We start from the raw sequence: 25,192 nt of genomic DNA, 5'->3' as shown, positions 1-25,192 counted from the left end.
TCGCCCCTTCAGGCCGTAATGCCGCGATACGCGATCCCTGCCGCCGCCCAGATGCCATCCCCGCGGTTGCACCGACCCGCACTCCGCCGCTGCGTTGCCCCTTTGGGCTGGAGCGCCGCGGCCCGCAGTCCCCGTCGCCGCCCCGAGGTCTCCCGCCGTCGCCCCGACCTGTCCGCCGCCGCTGCGTCTTCCCTTCGGGGCGGAGCGCTGCGGCTCGCAGTCCACCGCCGTCCCCGCGCGTCGACCTCTCGTGGTATGCGCCGCGCCGCCTCCCTTGGCGCGGGAACGCCATCGTCCGCGCCGGTCTTCGTCACACTGTCGGGTTTCTCGCCTACTTCGACCACTGCCGCCGCACTATTAACCTAGTCGCCGCCGCCGTCAGGCCGCCACCGCCGCTCTTCTTCGGTCGCCGCCACCGCCGCCCGTCAACCCCCTTCGTCTTCATCCAAGCACCAGCCCGTCGCCAGCGTCGCCGTCATCTAGCCCGACCACTTCGTCTACTCCGACCACCATTGGTGACTTCGGCCCCGTACCGATGGACGCCACAATTGTCGTCGAGTTCTTCTCTGCTGGCCCCACCGACTTCTCCGACATGGCGCACAGCTCGTGCAGGTCCCTGATCTACGCATGCCCGGTGCTGCCAACATCGATGCGTGCCTTCTTCTACGACGTGTCCCCGGGCCTAGCAAGCCTGGTGCGGCGCTTCGTCAACTTCGTCTTCATCCGTCTACGCATGCCCGGTGCTGGCAACACCGGTGTGTGCCTTCGTCTACGATGTGTCCCCGGGCTTGGCAACTCCGGCGCGACGCGTCGTCAACAACGTCTTCTCCCTGGCGCACTACTACTTCGACACTACTGCGCCTATGACTAACTGGGCGCCTCCTTGCGCCCGCGGCTCCACGGCGACTTCCTCGACACCGGCTACCCCGAATCGACATCGACCACGGCATTCTTCGCACGGCTACCTCGACCACGGCTACACCACCCTATGCTCTCGGCTATTTCGACAAACGTCAAAAAGGGCTACCGTCTTACTTGAGCAAGCTCGTCGGTTTTCAATCCAGCCACGACTTCCGCGATGCGTCGACTGTTACGATTGTGTGTGTGTGTGTGGGGGGGGGGGGGGGTGGTGTCTGTCGGCTTGCCTTCGGATTCTTCTTCAGTCTCACCGTCTGCGTCGCTACCGTTGTGACTGCGGGGAGAAGTTGAGTATCGTGATTAGTTTGGAAATATAGGATGGACTAGGAAATATTCCAGTTTGTCTTGTACTCCAAGTAGATAATGTACTCCTATATATATGGCCACGAGACTCAAGCAATAATCAACAATTCCACCAATCCTCTCTCCCCCTTCTAACAGTAACCCCAAATTTAACATATTGTATATGGAGCTTGATTAGAAAAATATATAGAATCTGAATATGATGTTATTTTACCTGTTAACCATTAAAAAAATCACTATCTAGGGTGGAATCTTAATCAATAGTGGATTATCCGTCTTTCTTTCATATCGGTTTTGATCCGGATTGTGGATAAACATCTCAGCAAAATCAGGATTGGAAATGAAATTGAAGATCACTTGCCCGTTTCTTTGTACCTATTAAATCTACATGCAAGTCGTGATTAAATAGAAGACATGTGCAATCTTAAACTTGCGCTTTTGCAGACAAAGAACATCTTTGTTTAGGCCGTAGCTACAAATACTCAGATTATAGACTTTTTTTATAAATTATTAAAAGCGTAGTATTCGTTTCCCCCGTTACAACACATGGACCCCTTTGCTAGTTCAAAGAAAAAAAAAAGACATGACAGCCCCGAACCGAGGAGCGACGCCAAGCGGGAAGTCGGGAAATCAGTGGGTGGCACCGTGCGTACGCGTTGAGTTGGCCTCGCCTTTGTCGGCTGCCAGTAGTAGCAAGGGAACCCACCGGTCCAACCCCCGGTTTTTGGGAATCTGGGTGGTAGTCTGTGCCTACTCGCCAGAAACCAGCAGCCAGAGCCCCCTGTTTCCCCTGCATCCCCATGCCCGTTGAATCCGTATAAACGCCCCGCCCCTGCTCGTCGGTACACAGCGTCGCCTCGACTCAACCAGAGCACATAATAAGAATCAAACAACGCAACCTCTGCGCGCGAGAGATCGACACATCCATCGGAATCACAAGACAGAGATGAGCTCGTCGGCGGCCAAGAAGGGGGCGTCGCTGGTGGCGGCGACGAGCATGGCGGCCGTGGAGGCGCTCAAGGACCAGGCGGGGCTGTGCCGCTGGGACTACGCGCTCCGCTCGCTCTACCACCGCGCCGTCCCGGCGTCCCTATCCTCCTCCTCCCAGCACGCCGGGAGCGGCAGCGCGGCGGCCGTCGGCAGGGCTGCGCGGCCCAGGCGATCCGAGGAGGAGAAGCTGCACAAGGCGTACCACATCGTCTGCTGGGGACCCAACTGAACTGATTGTAATAGCCAAACTGATTAGCACTAATAAGCACATTCGTGTTCTGCTTCTCCATTTCTATTCCTTCCCATCTTGGTTATCCGTGAACGGTGTGTAAACCGAGATATAAGCATCCACGGTTTGTAAATCGAGATATATGTTTCAAGGTGTGTCATGCACTCGGCCCTCTGATCTGAGGCGAGCTGCCAAGTGATAGATGAGGCAAATATAAGGAAATGGCATTGTTCCTGTTCTGCACAAGGAACAACTACCTCTTCGCTCTTGTTCTGCACAAGATGTGTTTTAAGGCATGGTGCTCTGATGATCAGATCTCAACAAATTCCAGCGCTCATCCGAACCGGTTAAGTTAAGTGGCAGACCACAATGGATTTACAGTAGACAGGGACAAATATTCAGATGTTTTCAGATGCATCAGAGATGTCAGCAACTGACAACAGATATATAGAAGAAGAATTTGGCCTCAACTGCCACCATCCGGGTTATTAGTGTACATGATCTGGTGTTTTCTCTTGCCTTCAGGACAAGAATCCTTTAATGATCATGCCTAAAAGGGAGTAAACTCTTGAATCAGCAATGAAGATGGTAAGACAGTAAACAAGGGAAAAGTGGGAAAACATGACATTGTAAAAGTGTTGCTGCTGTGCCAGCTGATCATAGTAATGCTGTACTAAATGAAGATTGAGGGGAGCAAAAAATATTAGAGCATAGCAAGTCTCAGCCAACTACACTACTCCTGTATTCGTAAGACTTTCTTGCCCGCTGTTGCGCTGAATTCTGATAAGTTTGTTCAAAGCAGGCAGCAACAAGGTAACAACGTTGATTCAGAAACATGATAAATAAGATCTTTTGACTCCATATTACTGTACATGTTTTAGTTTTTCTCTTGACGCCAGGAAAAGAACTTTTAACCAGTAATAATATGTGGCAATAGTAACGATAAATAAGGAAAATCTTAAAAAATTGCAAAACTCACTACCATACCCGGCTGATTAAAGCACTCTTGTACTAAATGCAAATTGAGAAGCACAAAGATAGAGCATAACAAGTCTCAGCCTTCTACAGTGTTTTTGTAATACTTTCCTGTCACCAACAAGGCAACAGGTTAATGTAGACCCATCAAATTTTTGGTAAGTCTTAAGGAGTTAAGCTGCAAAGTATAAGGCCCAGACAACATACTCAATGATCCTTGATGCACTACAGAACACAGCATCCTGCCTACCTTGCAGATTAGCTTGTTCTTTGCCTTGCCTAATAGTTGCTTGTTTCTGATATTTCGCATAATCTGGTCATAACTCTACAACAAACAAATCATTAAACCTTGACAAAAGCCTCGTGCAACTGCTGAATTGCACTATCATCAGGCTCACTGAGTACTATCTGAACGTTCGGTGACACCTTTCTGAGAGGCGATAGTTTTCTTTCAAGAATATGTGAAGTATTCATATGATCCTTCTGAAGCCATTCTGGGTGATTAATCTTGGGAGTAAACAGTATCAGTTGGTTGAGACTAGTAGACTTCTTCAAGAAAAGGCTTACTAGCTGCATCTCATGGTGGCGCCCCTTGAAATTCATCATGTTGACCAACAGAAGGTTCTCAAAGCCATCGCCCTCCTCTAGTGTCTCTTCCTCTGATTGCCCTCCATCAGGTATCTCTTCCATCGATCCATGTTTCTGTGATTGATTTTCTTCAGGTGGCTCTCCTTCTGACAACTCTTCCTCGAGTTCAATTCCCTCTGACAGCTCTTCCTCTAGCTCATCTTCCTCCAGGGCATCTCCCTCTGACAACTCTTCCTCTAGCCCATCTTTCTCCAGTGTTTCTCCTTCTGACAAGTCTTCATCTAGCTCATCTTCCTCCGTTGCCTCTTGCTCTGATAGCTCTTCCACTGACTCATTTTCCTCAGATTCTGATCCTGATGGTTCATCCTCTGGCCTATATTGACAACTACTTGTCGGAAGCTGCAAGAGGGTGTAGTAAGCATTCAAAATAAGTGAGCACATCAAAACCAAGCAACAATACAATGAGTACTAACTGAATGCATTTGTCAACCGTATTCAAAATCGAAGCTGCACAAATAACCTCTCCATTCGAGGCCTACAGCAGGCAAACAAAAGTCAAAGGCAATTTATTCACCTGCACAAATAACCTCTCCAATCGAGGACCACAGCAGGTCACAAGGAAAGTGTAAATGTCGTTTATGTTGTCGATCTCCATTGCGAACATCAGTAGCTGAAGCTCTCTCAAATTCAGCAATTTGCATGGTGCGGCACTTGTGGCAACTAATCTGGCACGAGCTTTGGCAGACAGTCTCTGCAAAGCATAGCAATGAAGAAGGTTATCAGTAAGACATTAACAGAGTATTGCCGTATTGGGATCAACCGGGTAGCATGAAATGCAGAGAGCGACCAACCCGTAGGGCACTGCTGCAGAGGGTAAGCACAGTGAGGTTGGACAGACTGGTTAGTAGTTGAAGCCAGTTTGTGCGCAGCTCGCAATAAGGTCCTGACAATTGCCTCCAGCGGTTAGGTCCTCCGAAGCAGATGTAAAGGTCAGCAAGATTGGCGGTGGCCGGGATGCTGTAAGCGGGAATGTAGGCGCCGCTGTAGTGGAATGAGCGCAGGCCGGACGCATCGCCGGCAAAAAAAACTTCGGCTTCCGAACCACACTCTGCAAGGGTGAGGCTCCTCAGGTGTGCCCCGGCCGTCGCGACGATGACGGAGAAGAGGCTTTCGCAGTAGCGCAGATCGAGGGTATGGAGGAGGGGGCACGCGGCGACCAGGCGGTTGACCGTGCGGTCGGAGATGCGGACGCAGTGGAGGTGGATGACCTCCAGGGCGGAGAAGGGGTGGGAGTCGGCGGAGAAGGACCCGGGGAGGTCGACGGTCACGGCGCGGAGCGAGAGGCGCGCGAGGTGGGGGTCGCCCAGCGGGAGCCGGTACTCGAAGATGTTGAAGACGCGGTTTGCGAGGTGGACGTGCAGGTCCTCGACGGCGCAGGCGGCGGCATAGTCCAGCCAGCGGCGGAAGTGCTCGGCCTTGAGCTTGCCGATGTGGAAGGACAGGGCGAACCGCTGGAGGCGCCGCCCCCGCGCCGCTCCAGGGTTTCGAGAAGCGGATGGGGGGAGTCTTGCTCCTTCACCAAAATATTTTCAGTGTGAGATACTTGTTTTGTATACGAGCTAACTCAATCATCTTGAAAGCTTCGATCTTAGTTGGGGTAAGAAGATTGTGATCAAGTTGAAGGATGTCTTCTGCTGCTGGAGCTTGGTCCTTCGTGGCCTTCTTGATCCCTTCATTCTTGTTGATCTTCATGGGTTCTTCCTTCTTCAGCTCTATCTTCATTAGCCAAGCATCGTTGTCACCATTGTTGGAGGAGGGGGACGACATGATGCCTGGCCTTGACAACCCTGACAGAAAACAGCTCGAAATAAGAATAGAGGATGTTTGCGTGGTACGGTGGTCAAAACCTTCGGGGGATTATATAATGAATTTTCACCGACCAAAAGAAGTATCGTGCAATAAAACGGAGTCCAGAGAGCGCACGAGGTGCCCACGAGGCAGGGGGGCGCGCCCAGGGGGGTAGGGCACGCCTCCCACCCTCGTGGAAGCCTTGTGTCCTTCCCGGATTGCTTCTTATTTTCCTATTTTTTTAAATATTTCAAAACGGAGAAAAATTGCCATTAGAACTGTTTTGGAGTCGGTTTACTTACCGTACCACATACCTATTCCTTTTCGGAGTCTGAAACGTTCTGGAAAGTGTCCCTTATGTATTCCTCCGGGGTTACGGTTTCGATAATATTAGTTTCAACATTCATAGGATTACCTGAGATATAATGTTTAATTCTTTGACCGTTCACCACCTTCGGATTTGTGCCTTCGAAGTTGTTGATTTTTATGGCATCAGAACGATAGACCTCCTCGATAACGTAAGGACCTTCCCATTTAGAGGGAAGTTTTCCTGCAAAAAATCTTAAACGAGAGTTGTATAACAATACATAATCACCTACATTAAACTCATGTTTTTGTATTCTTTTGTCATGCCATCTTTTAACTTTTTCTTTAAACAACTTGGCATTCTCATAGGCTTGGGTTCTCCATTCATCAAGTGAGCTAATGTCAAATAGCCTCTTATCACCGGCAAGTTTGAAATCATAATTGAGCTCTTTAATAGCCCAATATGCCTTATGTTCTAGTTCGAGAGGTAAGTGACATACTTTTCCATAAACCATTTTATACGGAGACATACCCATAGGATTTTTATATGCAGTTCTATAGGCCATAATGCATCGTCAAGTTTCTTGGACCAATTCTTTCTGGATCTATTAACAATCTTTTGCAAAATTAATCTGAGCTCTCTATTACTCAATTCTACTTGACCACTAGACTGTGGGTGATAAGGAGATGCAATTCTATGATTAACATCATACTTAGTATGCATTTTACGAAAAGCATCATGAATAAAATGTGAACCACCATCAGTCATTAAATATCTAGGGACTCCAAACCTTGGAAAAATAACTTCTTTAAGCATCTTAATAGAAGTGTTATGATCAGCACTACTAGTTGGAATAGCTTCTACCCACTTAGTAACGTAATCAACAGCAACTAAATATGTGTATACCCATTAAAGGAAGGAAAATGTCCCATGTAATCAAAACCCCAAACATCAAATGGTTCAATAACAAGTGAATAATTCATAGGCATTTCTTGACGTCTACTAATATTACCAATTCTTTGACATTCATCACAAGATAAGACAAACTTACGAGCATCCTTGAAGAGAGTAGGCCAATAAAAACCGGATTGCAATACCTTATGCGCAGTTCTATCTCCAGCGTGGTGTCCTCCATAAGCTTCGGAGTGACACTTGCGTAGGATCTGTTCCTGTTCATGCTCAGGTATACAACGTCTAATAACACCATCTACTCCTTCTTTATAAAGATGTGGGTCATCCCAGAAGTAATGTCTTAAATCATAGAAAAACTTTTTCTTTTGCTGGTATGTGAAATTAGGTGGTATAAATTTAGCAACAATGTAATTAGCATAATCAACATACCATGGAGCAGTACAAGAAGCACTTATGACAGCTAATTGTTCATCAGGAAAGCTATCATCAATAGGTAGTGGGTCATCAAGAACATTCTCTAACCTAGACAAGTTGTCTGCAACGGGGTTCTCAGCTCCCTTTCTATCAATAATATGCAAATCAAATTCTTGTAGCAAGAGAATCCATCTAATAAGTCTAGATTTAGCATCTTTCTTTTCCATAAGATATTTAATAGCAGCATGATCAGTGTGAATAGTTACTTTAGAATCAACAATATAGGGTCTGAACTTATCACAAGCAAAAACAACTGCTAAAAATTCTTTTTCAGTGGTAGCATAATTTCTCTGGGCATTGTCTAGAGTTTTACTAGCATATTGAATAACATTTAATTTCTTATCAACTCTTTGCCCTAGAACAACACCTACATCATAATCGCTAGCATCACACATAATTTCAAAGGGTAAATTCCAATTAGGTGGCTGAACGATAGGTGCAGAAATCAATGCTTTCTTAAGTATTTCAAATGCTTCTACACAATCATCATAAAAAACGAAAGGTATATCTTTTTGTAATAGATTAGTCAGAGGCTGAGAAATTTTTAGGAAGTCCTTAATGAACCTCCTATAAAAACCGGCATGACCAAGGAAACTTCTTATACCTTTGATGTCCTTGGGACATGACATCTTTTCAATAGCATCAACTTTAGCTTTATCCACTTCAATACCTCTTTCAGAAATTTTATGCCCCAAGACAATGCCTTCATTAACCATAAAGTGGCACTTCTCCCAATTCAAGACAAGGTTAGTTTCTTCACATCTCTGCAAAACTCGATCAAGGTTGCTCAAGCAATCATCAAAAGAGGATCCGTATACGGAGAAATCATCCATGAAAACCTCACAAATCTTTTCACAAAAGTCAGAGAATATAGCCATCATGCATCTTTGGAAGGTAGCAGGTGCATTACATAAACCAAAAGGCATACGTCTATAAGCAAAAGTACCGAAAGGGCAAGTAAAAGTGGTCTTTGCTTGATCATCAGCTGACACAGGTATTTGAGAGAAACCAGAGTAACCATCTAGAAAGCAAAAATGTGTATGTTTGGATAATCTTTCTACCATTTGATCAATAAAAGGCAAAGGGTAATGATCTTTTTTAGTAGCTTTATTTAGTTTGCAGAAATCAATTACGATCCTATAACCTGTAATAATTCTTTGCGGAATCAATTCATCTTTATCATTAGGAACGACAGTAATACCTCCCTTCTTAGGGACACAATGGACAGGACTTACCCACTAACTATTAGCAATGGGATAGATTATACCTGCCTCAAGGAGCTTTAATATTTCCTTTCTTACCACTTCTTTCATCTTAGGATTCAGCCATCGTTGGTGATAAATAACTGGTTTGGCGTCTTTCTCCAAGTTTATTTTGTGCTGACATAGGATGGGACTAATGCCCTTAAGATCGTCAAGAGTATATCCAATAGCAGCACGGTGCTTCTTTCAGAGTTTTCAATAATTTCTCTTCTTCATGCTCTGAAAGGTTAGCACTAATAATAACAGGATATATCTTCTTTTCATCAAGATAAGCATATTTAAGAGTATCAGGCAACGGCTTAAGCTCAAACACGGGATCACCCTTGGGTGGAGGAGGATCCCCTAGGATTTCAACAGGCAAATTGTGTTTCAGAATAGGTCCCTGTTTAAAGAATACTTCATCTATTTCCCTTCTTTCATTCATAAACATATCATTCTCATGGTCTAGCAAATATTGTTCTAAAGGATCATTAGGAGGCACGGCAATAGAAGCAAGACCAATAATTTCATCCTTACTAGGAAATTCCTCATCACGAGGTTGTCTACGAAATTTAGAGAAATTAAACTCATGAGACATATCATCCAAACCAATAGTAACAACATCCTTTTCGTAGTCTATCTTAGCATTAACAGTGTTCAAGAAGGGTCTACCAAATATAATGGGACAAAAGCTATCTTGAGGGTAACCAAGAACAAGGAAATCAGCAGGATATTTAGCTTTGCCACACAAGACCTCAACATCTCTAACAATCCCAATTGGTGAAATAGTATCTCTATTGACAAGCTTAATGGTGAAATCAATTTCTTCTAACTCAGCAGGTGCAATATCATGCATAATTTCTTGATATAAAGAAATAGGTATTGCACTAGCACTAGCACCCATATCACATAAGCCATGATAACAATGATCTCCTATTTTAACAGAAATAACAGGCATGCCTACCACAGGTCTATGTTTATCTTTAGCACCAGGTTTAGCAATTCTAGCAGTCTCATCACAGAAGTAAATAACATGCCCATCAATATTATCAGCCAAGAGGTCTTTAACCATAGCAATATTAGGTTCAACTTTAACTTGCTCAGGAGGTTTGTGTGTCCTAATATTACTTTTGTTGACTACAGTTGAAGCTTTAGCATGATCCTTTAATCTAACAGGGAAAGGTGGTTTCTCAACATAAGCAGTAGGAACAACAAGATCATTATAAGTGATAGTCTTTTCTGCAACTTTAATAGGTGCAACTACTTTTACTTCAACGGGAGGATTATATTTAAACCACTTCTCCTTAGGGAGATCAACATGAGTAGCAAAGGATTCACAGAAAGAAGCTACTATCTCAGAGTCAAGTCCATATTTAGTGCTAAATTTACGGAAAACATCGGCGTCCATAAAAGATTTAACACAATCAAACTTAGGTGTTATACCTGACTCCTTACCTTCGTCGAGATCCCAATCTTCAGAGTTGCGTTTAATTCTTTCCAATAAATCCCACTTGAATTCAACAGTCTTCATCATAAAAGAACCAGTACAAGAAGTATCGAGCATGGAGCGATTGTTATCAGAAAGCCGAGCATAATTTTTTTGAATAATCATTTCTTTTGAGAGCTCATGATTGGGGCATGAATATAACATTGACTTAAGCCTCCCCCAAGCTTGAGCGATGCTTTATCCTTCGCGAGGCCAAAAATTATATATATAATTACGATCACGATGAACAAGATGCATAGGATAAAACTTCTGATGGAATTCCAATTTCAACCGTTTGTAGTCCCATGATCCCATATCATCACATAGCCTATACCATGTCAATGCATCTCCCTTCAAAGATAAAGGGAAGACCTTCTTCTTGATAACATCATCGGGCATACCTGGAAGCTTAAATAATCCACAAACTTCATCCACATAGATTAAGTGTAAATCGGGATGTAAAGTTCCATCTCCTGCAAAAGGATTAGCCAGCAGTTTCTCTATCATACCCGAAGGAATTTCGAAGTAAAAATTTTCATTTTCAGTAGGTTCAGTAGGTTGAGGAGCAACTCTTTGCTCTACTGGTCGAGGTGAAGATACCTCGAACAAGCCCCTCAAAGGATTACTTTCCATAATAACAAGTGACAGTAAATTTCAGCACACTATATAAATTTTTCCTTACCAAATTCCACCTACCAAAGGCGCTTCACTCCCCAGCAACGGCGCCAGAAAAGAGTCTTGCTGACCCACAAGTGTAGGGGATCTATCGTAGTTCTTTCGATAAGTAAGAGTGTCGAACCCAACGAGGAGCAGAAGGAAATGATAAGCGGTTTTCAGCAAGGTATTCTCTGCAAGCACTGAAATTATAGGTAACAGATAGTTTTGTAGTAAGGTAATTTGTAACGGGTAACAAGTAACAAGTGTAAATAAAGTGCAGCAGGATGGCCCAATCCTTTTTGTAACAAAGTACAAGCCTGGACAAACTCTTATATAGAGAAAAGCGCTCCCGAGGACACATGGGAATTATCGTCAAGCTAGTTTTCATCACGTTCATATGATTCGCGTTCGGTACTTTGATAATTTGATATGTGGGTGGACCTGTGCTTGGGTGCTGTCCTTACTTGGACAAACATCCCACTTGTGATTAACTCCTATTGCAAGCATCCGCAACTACAAAAGAAGTATTAAGGTAAACCTAACCATAACATGAAACATATGGATCCAAATCAGCCCCTTACGAAGCAACGCATAAACTAGGGTTTAAGCTTCTGTCACTCTAGAAACCCATCATCTACTTATTACTTCCCAATGCCTTGCTCTAGGCCCAAACAATGGTGATGTGTTGTAACAGCCTGGATTTTGGCCATTTTCTTGTTCTTTTTGATTTATTGGTTTTTGCTCTGTTTTTCTTTTTGGAGTGGTTCTGTGGCCTTGTCACCTGGGAAATCATCCTCATTTCCCCTCCCAAGTTGCTCATCATTCTCAAAACCTTGCCAAGATCATGTCACTCCACTGCTTGACCAAACCCTAATTTCTTTTTCTCAGGAATATTCCTTTTTCTATTAAAGGAATAACCCTGTCTGCCCTAGGTTGTGAAGCAACCTTTATTTCCATCACTCCTAAAATTCCCAAATAATTCTCATAAAATGTTTGGGTCATATCTTTCTCAAATATGGCAAAATATTTCATTTGTCATGTTTATCATCATGCTCAAATAATTCATTTCCTATTCTGCCCTAAATGGCACATTGTGAAGCAAGTGCTATTTTCCTTTTCCCAATTTACCTCAAACTCCTTGGACACCTTTTCCTGCCCATATCATTGTCACATGCCAAAATGCAGCCTCATTTGCATAGTAATTATTTAATTATGATTTTCCAAAGTTTCTATCTAGAAAGAAGCTTTGTGAAGGAGGTGCAAGCTAGGCATATCCAAATGAGTTGCTATCTTGCATGATCCCTAATATCATCATATCATAGCTCTCCACCAAAGTAGAGCTCATGTCATGCCTCCATGTCAGCTCATCTTCAATTCTTTGATTCTGCCCAAAATTTCAGTTTGTGAAGCAAGTATATTTTATCTTGCTCCATTATGGCTGCCAATTTTTCTAAGCCTTCTATTATCCATATAACCTACCTCCACCCATTTTGGGCATGGTTCATCAAGCCATTATTCCTCTAGAATTTTTGCAAGTTTCTGTCCAAAGGAGATGTTTGTGAAGCAAGTACCAGTTTGGCCTGGCCAATTGGTTTGAGAGTTTTTGAGCATCTTCATAGGATTAAATGACTCTGCCTTGCCCAATTTGAGCTCAATTTGACACTCCATGTGAGTGCACCTTCCTGATCAAGTTTCTGGACCATTTTGGTCAGTTGCAAAGCAACTATGATTTATCTTGATCCAATTCTTCTCCAAGTTACCAGGATGAAAGTCCTTCTTTACCTCAACCTCGCAGACAACTCCATTGGATCCAAAACCCTTCCTGTTGATCACTAGTGCTCACCCAAGTTTACTGCAGTAAACTTCAGAGGGTTCTTACCAGTTAACCATAACACTTTTAACCAAGCTACCACAGTAGTTGAGACCTACCCTGGATGAACTACCCACTAGACAACATGGTCAAGGCCCTCTCCCTCGATACCTGCCAGTGCGCGCGGTGACCGCGTTAATGGCACCACAGTGCACGCGCTCTGTGGGCAATGGCCGTGTCCAGTGGCCGTTTGTGCGTCGGCAGCTCCTCCTCTCGTCGGCTTCGCGCGCGTGAGCATGTCCAAGAGTTTTACTGCGTCGTTGCCGTCCTCCTAGACCTCTCTCCCTCTCAGTAAAACCCCTCACCGACGCTCGCCGCCGAATGCCCACGAGAGCACAGTGGCGTTTTGGCTTGGTTCCTCGCCGTCGTCTTCCTCCCTGCGGCTCCGTTGGCCTCCTCTGCCCCGTGAGAGCCTCCACTGTGCCTCCCTCGTCGCCTGCCTCCGAGCTCATGCGCGTGGGCACGCGTCCGCGGCGCCGCCAGCGCGGCTCCCTCTCCCCTCGGCTATATAAGCCACCCCGAGCTCCCTCGACCGCACCAGCCTCCTCACCTCTTCCCTCTAGGCCTCCCCGACCACCCAAACGAGCTCGAGAAGCTCTCCTGCCCTCCCTCTGCCGCCATGGCCGCCGCGAAGCTCGGCTTAAATACGAGCTATCCAGTGCCCCCCTCTTTTTCCACCACCAGTAGACTCATACTCCACCTATACTTCGCCCCCGTGCTCTCCCTCCCCTCCGGTGGCCTTCTGCCATGAGCTCGCCGCCGACCGTAGATCGCTGTCCGTGGCGGCTGGCCGCCCGCTCAGCCGAGCCCTTCCCCGCGGCTGCGTCTTGCCTGGATGGACCCGCCTCGTCGCGCTGATCACTCCGGTAGGTCGCACGCCGCGAGAGGTGGCCGGAGTCGCCGGGAGTCTGCGCCGGGCCGCCGGTCTCGTCTCTCCATCGCGAGCGAGCAAGAGCAGGAAGAAGGAGCCAGGCCAGGAGGGCCCCATCTCCACGCGACCCCACATGTCGGCGGGTAGGCGTTGACCCCGCCTGCCTAGCCGGATAAGTGACGGGCCCCACTGCCCGTGGGACCCGCACGTCAGCGACTCCAAGACCGGTCCCGTCTCTGCCTAGTCAGATAAGTGGAAACGCATTTCAGCTAATACGTTTCCGTTTAGTGAAAGCGTATTTCTGTCTTAGTTCGGTGGCAAATGCGTTTTCCTTATAAGAAAGCGTATTTTCATTTAACTACGGTTAGAAATACGTTTTCTCTGCTGTGAAAGCGTATTTTCTGAGACTGCGCTTTCTGTTTTTCAGCTCAGGGGCCTGTTTGTAGGGTTATTTTTACAGATTGGTCCCTGAACTTCGTCGGGCTATAACTTTTTGCTCGCAACCCCAAATTAGGTGATTACAAAGCCCACGTCTTCGTTTCATCGAGCCCGTTCTGATGGAACCATTTTCACCATGTTTTGACATTCTGAAAATGACCATTTTGCCCCTGCCCTTATTCAGCCCCTCCGAGAGAGTACGTTTTCCGGCGTTCCTTTCCGCGAGTTTCTCGCACTTTCTCCCGGTGATTTCTTCCACCCCAGGCAAGCTACACCCTCCATTTGCATGATTGCAATGCAGTGAAATGGTTTCTTTATTAAAACTTGTTTAAAATATTGTGTTAACTATGTATGATTTGTTCATGGCATTTCTCGGAGTATTGTTTGATCTTGATATTGCCATGATATTGCTTGGAGTTCTAGGATTAATATTTTGATGATTATGTGGATGACATGTGCCTTTGGATTCTTAGTGGCTATTATGTTTATTTTTCATGATGGCATCTGGTATTATTTTGGAGTATTAGTGGTTGGTATTATGATTATTTCCATGATGGTATCTGTTATTATATTTTGGAGTATTACTTTGGATATCATGCTGCCTTTGGATTATTAGTGGTTAGTATGCTTATTTTCATGATGCTAGTTGATGTTCGGTTACTTGGAGTATTATTTTCGGAGATGATGTTTACATGAGGATCTTAGCCGAATAGCTTTATTCTTGTTATTGGAGTAGTAGGATTATTGTTTTCGGATTCATCATGACAGTAGTGTTGTGCTACCTGTCGTGGAATTGTCACGACAGATGTCCTTGAGATAGGACTTAGTCGTGGAGCCATCGCAGCTAGGAAGCTTAAAGGGGTTAAACGGGACAAGGAACACGTGGGTTATACTGGTTCGGCCCCTTACGGTGAAGGTAAAAGCCTACATCCAGTTGAGGTGGTATTGATTATGGTTTCGATGACCAGGGAGCTTAATTGCTATGACTGGCTCTCGAAGTGATCTTACCTGTCCCTAAACCGCCGCCGGGTCGTCCCTTTATATAGAGAGGTTGACGCCCAGCGGCTCTCAGAGTCCCAGCCGGTTCATAAGAGTGTCCGGCTCGGACTCTCAACTATTCTTGCCTTACACTACAAGTCTTGCCATACGGCGGTTTATCACTACGGGCCTTAAGCAATCTCCGGGTCTTAGGCCCATCATTGATACGCCGTCTTCAAGCTCGGTGTTGGGCTTCGCGTGATGACCATTATGAATAACCCGGTCCCTCCTGGCGGGTGACTCTAAGGGTTATATCCTCAACATTAGGCCCCAGATTGATTTGAACCGGTTCATGTCAATCTTCAACTCTTCTGAGAGAAAAGATCTTCCGGCTTATGGTCGTGCGAAGATTATAACCCGCCGTGACATCATCTTCTGGATTCTTGGTAACCCGCCATGACGTCATCTTCCATTAAGTCCATTTTTTATTCCACCATATCCGCAACGGATCTTTCTTTAATTGCCATCCCAAAAATCGAGGCGTTTTTGTGGTGAGATAATCACGCCGTGACCTCCTCGTTTCTCGCGCCCACTTATGAGCCTCACTTTATAAATAGCCCGGCCCATGAGCCTCCAGTCACTCGTCGCCTCCATATTCTTCCTCCTCTCGCCACTGTGCTGCCGCCCGAGCTCCGCTGCCGCCGCCGCGGGTTTCCTCGTCTTCACCAACTCAGGCCGCTACATCAACCTAACGTGACCAGAGAAACGCGACGAACCCCCGCCGTAACTCCGCACCTGTAAGTCCCTGCACCTCTCCACCGTAGATCCGCATTAGGGTTCCACTGTTCTTCCTCTGTTCTTCGCTGTTCTTCTCGAATCCTCTGTAGTTCTTCCACTGTAGTCATGTTTGATCCAAGAGTAGTACAGAGCTCCTGCGGTAGTTGTTGCACATCCATTTTTCCACTAGTAGATCCCCTTTGTTTGAAATAAGATCCCACTCTGAATCCATGAACTTCTTCTGCGTCAGTTCTAGGTCTAGAAAATTTTCTCTTTAGCCGACCGTTTTGATCCAAAATAATTACTGCGATCTATGAAACTTGTTTTCGCCATACTTAGTCAAAAATTACATCTGTTTAGTTACGGCGGCTCACATTTCCGGCTTAAAAGAAGCCACGCGCTGTGAAATTTCCGGCTCATTTATGATAAAGCTGTAGACAATTTGAATTTACTCACGATACCTGCAGCGGCTTATATAACCCGATGCACTTAACCATATGTCATTAGGCCCCTCTCATAAGCCGCCATTGAGTATTAAACTGTAGACGTCTGCCGGCTTATAATTGAACCGGACATTTTCCTTTTGTCATAGGCTTCATCTTCCAAAATGCCTCCTAAAGCTCCCAAGGCACCCATCACGTGCAACTGGATGAGATCCAATGTCACCGACGACACTTTAGCTGATTTCGTAAAGACGGGTTACTTGCCCAAGAAGGAAATCATGTCTTATCGTGCCCCTGACCCGTCGGAGGAAAGACCTCAACCTAGAGATGGTGAGGTGGTGATATTTGCTGATCACATGAGCCGGGGCTTCGCACCGCCCGGCTCAAAATTCTTTAGAGAGGTTCTGAACTTCTTTGATCTGTGGCCACAAGACATAGGACCCAATTCCGTGTCAAATATATGCAACTTCCAAGTATTCTGCGAAGTCTATCTTGGAGAAGAGCCCAGCCTGCTGCTCTTTAGAGAGCTATTTTATCTGAACCGTCAGAATGAATGCGCCAACGGGCCGAGCCTGGAACTTGGTGGAATCTCCATTCAACGCCGGAGAGATTGCCTCTTTCCTTACGCTGAGCCGCCAAGCCATCCAAAGGACTGGAACCAGACATGGTTTTATTGCCAGGACACTTCTCCGGCTGACGAGAGCCCTCTGCCCGGCTTTCGCGCCCTGCGTCTGGAGCCAAATCACCCTCTGCCAGACAAACTATCTCAGGCGGAGCGTCAACCTCTGATCCCCACCATCAATAAGATCAAGGCTCTCCTGGGAAACAGCCTCAACGGCATTGATCTGGTCCGGGTTTGGATCTCCTGGCGGGTGATCCCTTTGAGCCGCCGCCCCGGCTTAATGTGTGCTTACACGGGCCGGAAGGATGACCCTCTGCGGCACAGCCCCAATGATCTTCCTGAGGACGTTGTGGACGACATGACCAAGTCTCTCCTGAATGAGAGCTTAGCCGACTGTGGGAGGACCGGCTTGAACCCCTTTTGCCAAGCTAACCCGGCTCCGGCGGTAAGCCACTGACCTGAACACCTTGGTTTTCCTTTGAATATTTTCCATCTGAACTTTAAGAAATCTTTGTTGTATGTTTCAGGCTAATGACAAATTCTGGAAGGTCAAATATGACCATGAGGTGGCCAAAAAAGCCAGGAAGGCTAAGAAAGCCGCCAGGAGAGCCGCCCCTCGCAAGAAGGGAAGCAGGCCTACTGCCTCAGAGCTGCTTCAGCTAAGTGATAGCTCCGAGTCAGAGGTAACCCTTGATTCCTCAGGCTCTTACTCTGCTTTTCATCTGTTTTTAGCTATCTCACTGACTTGATTATCCGCAGGATGATACCGGAGCAAGTAACCCGGTGACTGAAGAGGTAACTATACTTTCCTCCGACTCGGAGCCCTTGCCAAAGCCGAAAGTCCGAAGAGTGACCCGAAAAGTAAGATTTTCACATCCTTTAGCTTATCAAGATCCTCAATTTCTTTTGAAGCAACAGATTCATGAGAGCCAGCGGCACACCCGGATCAGCAAGGATGCAGACCTCTCCTCCGGCTTACCTGAAGCATCAAGGAAGCGCCGGACCGAGGTTATCTCCAACTTATATCCTTTTCACCCTTTGGCAGGCGTTACTCGTCAACCGCTCAATTCTTCTGATTCAAATTATCAGGAAACTTCACCTTCCTCTGGTGATTCTATGCAATCGAATCTGCCGGCTTTCAAGACCGCACCCGGGTAACAATGATCATCTTATGTTGTACTTATCTTTACTCATGCTTCTGTACTAACCTTTTGTCCTTTCAGTGCCCAGGCAAAGCTCAGCAAGAGGGCGAAGAAGAATAAACCGGTCGACGAGCCGGTCTTGACTGAGCCGGAGGTTTCAGCTCAAGAGCCGCCAGCTGCCTCTGCTCCTGAAGCCACCGCTCCAACCGACGAGCCAATCACAGATACTACTGCTAACCCGGAGATCTCCAACCCAGCTCAGCCGGCCGATGACCCGGACGTGGTAATCACCCGGACGGAATTTGTCGAGCCGGGGAGATCCACTACGCTGGCTAAGTGCTCTGCCAAGGAAGAGTTGCTAGAACGCCGCAGGGCCAAGCTGGACATCACCAACTACGCTAACTTGAGCATTGGAGATATCATCTCCGGCTATGTCAATCAGGTGCACAATAGCCGGGACCTGGAGATCGACATGGTGAAGCAGATACAGCAGAAATCTGAGGTACCACTCTCTTGCTTACTGCATAGTCATCTTTACCATACTAGCCCCCAAGTCTACTACTTATGATAGAATATGTTGTAGACTTAACTTCCGGCTTACTTTCATGAACCGGCAATTTGTAGATAGAACCTTTCAGCATACATTAGCCCCCAAGTGCCAAGTGTCTTTGCTTGGAAAGTGCTTGGGACTTTAAAGTTGTATAATTATTAGTCATACTATAACCCGGAAATTGTACAGGCTGCTTGCAAGAAATTTGAGGCTGATATCTCTGAGCTGAAGAACCGCCTGAAGACTCAGGAAACTGAGACCCGGAAGGCCAACGCTAAATTTGAGTCCAGTGTTGCTGCTCAAGAGAAGCTAAAGAAGAAGTTTGAAACCAAAAGGAAGACTTGGGCCGAAGAGAAGGCTGCTCTGGTCAGCCGGGCCGAACAGGCGGAGGCGGCTCTGACGGAGAGAACCGCCGAACTCTCCGGCTTAAAGCGCCATGTATCACAGATGGTCGCCGCAATCTTCGGTAAGTCATTCTGCAAACTTTCAACAAGTTTACATTCTCTATGTCTCATAAGTCCCATCATTGCTAGCGGCTTACCTGACGTTGTAAAACAGGTCCCAGAAGCGCCAACCTCAATCAAAATGTGCTGACCAAGCTGAAGGCCGTGTACACTTTGGTGGAGCAACTCTACACCGGGTCACAGCGCGCCTTGGCCGTTGTGGCCCTGTCCAATGAGGTTCCGACTCACCTGGCGGACGTACTTCGGCGGCTTGCCGTTCTTCCTCAGTGTTTCCAAGAGCTGCGACAGGCCTCGGCAAGAGCCAGAGCCATAGCTGCTCTGAGCCGGGCCAAGGCTTTCCTTCCAGAGCTAGACCCGGCTGACATCGCACTTGGATACCCCAGCTTGAAGGAAGACGACACCCCCTTCGACCAAAAAGACTTTGCTGCCTGTGTGAAGATCGTGCGCTCGGTGGCCACACTGATTGGGAATGACACCGACCTTACCAAGTACCAGCCGGGCTATGACGCAGAGAATCAGAGGATCCCTACTCCGCGTTATGAAGCCATCAGCTTGGTCCCGCCGACTCGTAAGCACACCTTTGCCCCAGAAATTGACCCGGCCGGGTTAATTGACGAGGAGGCTCAATTTGAAGCTTTGAGCGGCATTGACTAGAAATCGTCAACCTTCCAGGTCATGGGAACAGCCGGAGGAGCGGAGAGGGATGAGCCGGAAGCTTCAACTCAACAAGCATCTTGACTTGTAGGCGGCTCATGACTACATCTTAAAACAATGCCTCATCTTTTGGACTCGGGGAGTCTTGTAATAGAGTAGGACAAATACTTAATTTTGTCGTGCCATCGTGCATGTGTTGAATGCTTAGCTCCATGGAAACTGCTTTTTCTTATTCCTCTGGGTTATAATTGATCAGTTATTTTCCTTAAGCTCGAATAGCTGTATTGAACCATTCTGCATAAAAAACAAATCACAAGTCTCTAGGCGGCTTACCTCACTGAGAATCATAAACCTTATATATATAACCCGGAATATGAACAAAGTCACCAAAGACTGGCCCTCAATTATATCTCTGATGTAACCATAACAGCATACTTACAAACCTTCAAGCATACTTCCGGTTCATGTAACCCGAATAGTATGGTTAAAATCTCAATGCCGGTTCACCGGTATCGATAAGGCTTATTGCGTGTTACCAAAGTTAAGCCGGCGGAGCCAAAAACCGCCCTTGCACACTGTTGATGTGACCAAAAGAACTTGTTGTAAATCAGAAGATCAAAACTTAGGGGCTTCCGGTTCGAATACGACCAGAGAACCATCCAAAGGGGTTAAGCTAAGATTCGAATACGATCATATAGCCCCCAGTGGCTTTGGCGATGCCGATCAAGAGGGTACCGACAACTATGTTCTCTTTGGTTTGAATACGACCCATGTTTGAACAGGAAGCCCCCAAATGACCTTAAGAGTTGTTTAACGACGCTGATTCGAATACGATCCACGTTGGTTCCCAAAGGGGGTTGAGCTATGATTCAAATATGATCAAAGAAAATTCCCCAATGAGCTCGGCACTTTGCCAACCAAATGGGTATCGACAGCTATGTTCTCTTTGGTTCGAATACGACCTATGTTTGAACAGGAAGCCCCCAGGTGATTATACTGCTTACGGCTAGATTCGAATACAATCATAAGCCGGATCCACCTCCAAGTGACCATGTGACGTGTAATGGAAATAACACGTTTACCTTTGGAGGAGAAAAGGACAGAGGTCCTGCTTTATTATTTAACATAATATATACATGGCTATAGAGATATGTACATTATGAGAGCCGGTGGCTCAGGTGTAATAAGGCCGAAGCTGAGCTATGTTCCACGGCCGACGGGTCTCTTCCTCCGACTTGCGTGAATCTTTATGCTCCCGAACGTCAATAAGGTAGTATGACCCGTTGTGCAAGTTCTTGCTGACCACAAAGGGCCCTTCCCAAGGCGGGGATAGCTTGTGTGCATCTGTTTGATCTTGGATGAGCCGGAGCACCAGGTCACCATCCTGGAAGACCCGGGACTTAACCCGGCGACTGTGATAACGACGCAAGTCTTGTTGGTAAATCGCTGAGCGAGCTGCTGCCACGTCACGCTGTTCGTCCAACAAGTTGTAACGCCCACGATGCGGCTATATCTCCCACGTGTCGAGGCACGACTTAGAGGCATAACCGCATAGTGGTTTTGTCGCAAGAAGGGTCATCTTCACACAATCCCATGTAATGAACAAGAATGGGATAAAGAGTTGGCTTACAATCGCCACTTCACACAATACATAAATATCAGTCATACATCATCCAAAATACAATCATATAGACCGACTACGGTCAAAATCCAGATGAAAATAAGACAACCCCAAATGCTAGATCCCCGATCGTCCCAACTGGGCTCCACTACTGATCATCAGGAAAAGACACATAGTAACGACCACGTTCCTCGTCGAACTCCCACTTGAGATCGACGCCATCGTCTGCACTGGCATCGTCGGCACCTGCAACTGTTGTTGGAATCATCTGTGAGTCACGGGGACTCAGCAATCTCACACCCGCGAGATCAAGACTATTTAAGCTTAAATGGGGGAATGGTGCAAAGAGGTGGAGCTGCAGCGGCAAAAGCATATATGGTGGCTAACTTACACAAACGAGCGCGAGAAGAGAAGAAATGGAGCGGTCGTCATCTAGCAATGACCAAGAAGAGGTCCTGAACACGTACTTACGTCATACATAACACAGACCGTGTTCACTTCCCGGACTCCGCCGAGAAGAGACCATCACGGCTACACACGCACTTGGTGTATTTTAATTGGGTCAAGTGACAAGTTATCTACAACCGGACATTAACAAAATCCCATCTGCCTCATAACCGCGGGCACGGCTTTCGAAAGATGTTACCCTGCAGGGGTGTCCCAACTTAGCCCATCATAAGCTCTCACGGTCAACGAAGGATAAACCTTCTCCCGGAAAGACCCGATCAGTCTCGGAATCCCGGTTTACAAGACATCTCGACAATGGTAAAACAAGACCAGCAAAGCCGCCCGAATGTGCCGACAAATCCCGATAGGAGCTGCACATATCTCGTTCTCAGGGCACACCGGATGAACACTACGTACAGCTAAAACCAATCCTCGAGTTTCCCCAAGGTGGCGCTGCAAGTGGCTCTAGTTTGGACCAGCACTCAGAGGAACACTGGCCCGGGGGTTTAAAATAAAGATGACCCTCGGGCTCTAGAAAACCCGGGGGAAAAAGGTATAGGTCGCAAATGGTAAAACCAAGGTTGGGCCTTGCTGGAGGAGTTTTATTCAAGGCGAACTGTCAAGGGGGTCCCATAAATCACCCGACCGCGTAAGGAACGCAAACTCAAGGAACATAATCCCGGTATAACAGTAACTAGGGCGGCAAGAGTGGAACAGAACACCAGGCATAAGGCCGAGCCTTCCACCCTTTACCAAAATATATAGATGCATTAATTAAATAAGAGATATTGTGATATCCCAACATATCCATGTTCCGACATGGAACAAACGTCGACTTCACCTGCAACTAGCAACGCTATAAGAGGGGCGGAGCAAAAGCGGTAACATAGCCAAACAACGGTTTGCTAGGAAAGGATGGTTAGGGCTGACAAGGCTAAAATAGGAGACATGATACAGCAAGTGATAGGTAGCGGAGCATGGCAATAGAGCGAACAACTAGCATAGCAAAGATAGAAGTGATTTCGAGGGGTGGTCATCTTGCCTGCAAGATTCTCAGAGTTGTCGAAAGCTTGATCCTCGTAAGCGTACTCGACAGGTTCCTCGTTCACGAACTCGTCTCCCGGCTCTACCCAAGACAAGAACACAAACAAACGGAACCACAATCAACAACGAGAAATGCGCAAGCAACATGATGCAAGACATGTATGATATGCAAGATATGATATGCGATGCGTATGCGTGCTCCGGAAGGAAAATGATGAACATGGCAGTAACTTAGCAAACCAAACATGCCACTGGAAAGGTGAGATGATTTCAGTCGAAATCGATATAAAGATCACCGGAATGGGATGCACGGTTTGCAAATGACAAGCAAAACAAGAAAGACACTAATCTGCGATAAACAGCAAGATAGCACTTAAAATACAACAAGTAACAATGCTACAACACCCCAACATAGCAACAAAGCACATGGTAGTAATCTACAGGCGATGCTTGACAAAAGATGAACACTGAGCTACGGCTAGATCACAACGTATCAAACTCAAACAAGCATGGCAAAAGTGCAAAAGATTACAGGTTCACAGACTTGGTGAAAAACTGGACATGGCAGAAATCATCATCAGGTAGCAATGTTCAGAGCACGAAATCAACATGCTACAGAAACTTAACATAGCAAAACAAGGCATGGTAGTGTTCTACTAAATGCACATAACAAAATTCCCTTACTGACCATAAGCCAAAAAGGACCAGAAGATATGATGGCAAGCATGTAAACATAGCAAGTTTCGTTATCAGGTTTCAGACTTGGCAGAGAACAGAGCATGGCAGAAATATTAATATGTAGGCCTCTTTGTGAGCTTGATGTACTCACTACAGAGCAACGCATGACAAACCAAGGATACCTACAGCAAGATGGCATGTTTATGAAGCTATCCATGGAAAGAACAATTGCATAGCATGTATGGATCAACTACAATAAGCTTGGCAAAAATGCATGTCATGTTAAGAATCTGCCAGAAATATTTTATAGCATAAGTAGAGCAATATTGAGTCATGCTATGATACTCTAAAATTGCAAAAAATTGCAGGAATGGATCAATTACAACTATAGCTACAAAACATCCTTACTGAACATCTCCGAAATATGCATGGATCTCTCTGTAGCTTCAAGTTTACATGGCAACAAAATTACAGCAGACAGACTTGGAGAAAACACCAAGTCTCTGAAATCAGAAATATTACGGGGCCTACTTTGCATGCTTGTGCTAGTCACCACAAAGATCACAAAAATACATGGACTACACCACTAGAAAGATGGCATGGCATAATTCAAAACACATGTAGAGCTCATGCTCAAAAGATGCATAGAATAAATGATACAAAAATGACAAATCTCCAAGTTCTGATAAGAACCAGAGATTAACAGCAACTAGCCCTCTTCCAATGAAGATCTGGGCATCAAGATGACCTCTAATGAACATGGTGCAATTGAACAAAATAAAGAGCATCGCGAGACAAACAATTTAACATATTATACGCGCGAATCGGAGCTACATGCACAAAGTTATCGCATCGGAAATAGAGCAAGATACTGATAAGATTCTGGGACTTGGAAAATATTAGGGCGAGAGAAAGTCAACGGGGGAGGGGGGGGGGTTCTACCAGATCGGATCGGGCCGGCTCCCGAGCTCGTGCTCGAGCCCGACGGCGGCGAGGCAGGGACCGGCGGCGGCGGTCGCCGGCGGAGGAGGAGGGGCCCGGAGGGCGGCGGTCAGCGGCGCCGGTGGCCGGAGGGAAGGCCGGCGGCGGGCGGCGGCGGGCCCGCGTCGGGCGGCGGCGGAGACGGCTGGGCCGGCCGGCGGCGATGGCGGCGGCGGCGGCGGCCGGTGGCGGCGGCGGCGGGGGCAGGCGCGGGAGGAGACGGGCCGGCGGGCCTCGGCGGCGGTGCGGGTGACGTGGCGCGCTCCGGTTGGCCGGGCGCGCGGCGGACGTTGTCCGGCCGGAGCGGACACGTCCGGTGCGGCGCGGAGGGAGAGGGTTAGGGTTTCGTCTGAGATTTCGTTTTTCGAGATGCCCACTTATAAATAGGTAGAGGGAGCTAGGAGACTCCAAATGAGGTGCGGTTTTCGCCCACACGATCGTGATCGAACGACCTAGAGCATGGAAGAGAGTTTGGTGGGTTTTGGGCTGGTTTTAGAGGGGTTTTTTGCTGGATACTCAAATGGACATTGCGGAGGCCCGGTTAACCGATGGAGTACCAAACGACCTCCGAATGAAACAAAACTTGACCGGTAGACTCCGGGTGGTATATTAAGACCACATGACAAGCCTCGTTCCATTCCGAGAAAGTTTGACACACGCACACGAAAGAAAACAAGAGGGGTG

General features: G+C 46.8%; 2 protein-coding genes across 2 annotated transcripts in view; one reads left to right on the top strand and one right to left on the bottom strand.

Moving 5' to 3' along the window:
• Nucleotides 1–2,040: 2,040 nt before the first annotated feature.
• On the top strand, nt 2,041–2,679 carry LOC123167390 (uncharacterized). The gene has a single exon (XM_044585232.1). The coding sequence runs from the start codon at nt 2,168–2,170 to the stop codon at nt 2,438–2,440; it is 273 nt and encodes a 90-aa protein (XP_044441167.1). The 5' UTR covers nt 2,041–2,167; the 3' UTR covers nt 2,441–2,679.
• An 824-nt stretch (nt 2,680–3,503) lies between these two features.
• Nucleotides 3,504–25,192, bottom strand: part of LOC123171284 (uncharacterized) — a 38,853-nt gene continuing 17,164 nt past the window's right edge. The window contains exons 2-4 of the mRNA XM_044588855.1: nt 4,855–5,576; nt 4,578–4,754; nt 3,504–4,402 (exon numbers count right to left, since the gene is read on the bottom strand). Of these exons, the coding sequence (XP_044444790.1) occupies nt 3,758–4,402; nt 4,578–4,754; nt 4,855–5,576 (1,544 nt within the window). The 3' untranslated portion in view covers nt 3,504–3,757. The remainder of the gene's footprint in view (nt 4,403–4,577; nt 4,755–4,854; nt 5,577–25,192) is intronic.

This window comes from Triticum aestivum, chromosome 7D (assembly GCF_018294505.1).
Source record: "Triticum aestivum cultivar Chinese Spring chromosome 7D, IWGSC CS RefSeq v2.1, whole genome shotgun sequence".
Lineage (NCBI taxonomy): Eukaryota > Viridiplantae > Streptophyta > Magnoliopsida > Poales > Poaceae > Triticum > Triticum aestivum.
This window is presented reverse-complemented; position numbering and strand designations above follow the sequence as displayed.

Bases quoted from the DNA above. Each gene is read 5' to 3' on its own strand.
- LOC123167390 (XM_044585232.1), top strand. From the start codon at position 2,168: ATGAGCTCGTCGGCGGCCAAGAAGGGGGCGTCGCTGGTGGCGGCGACG.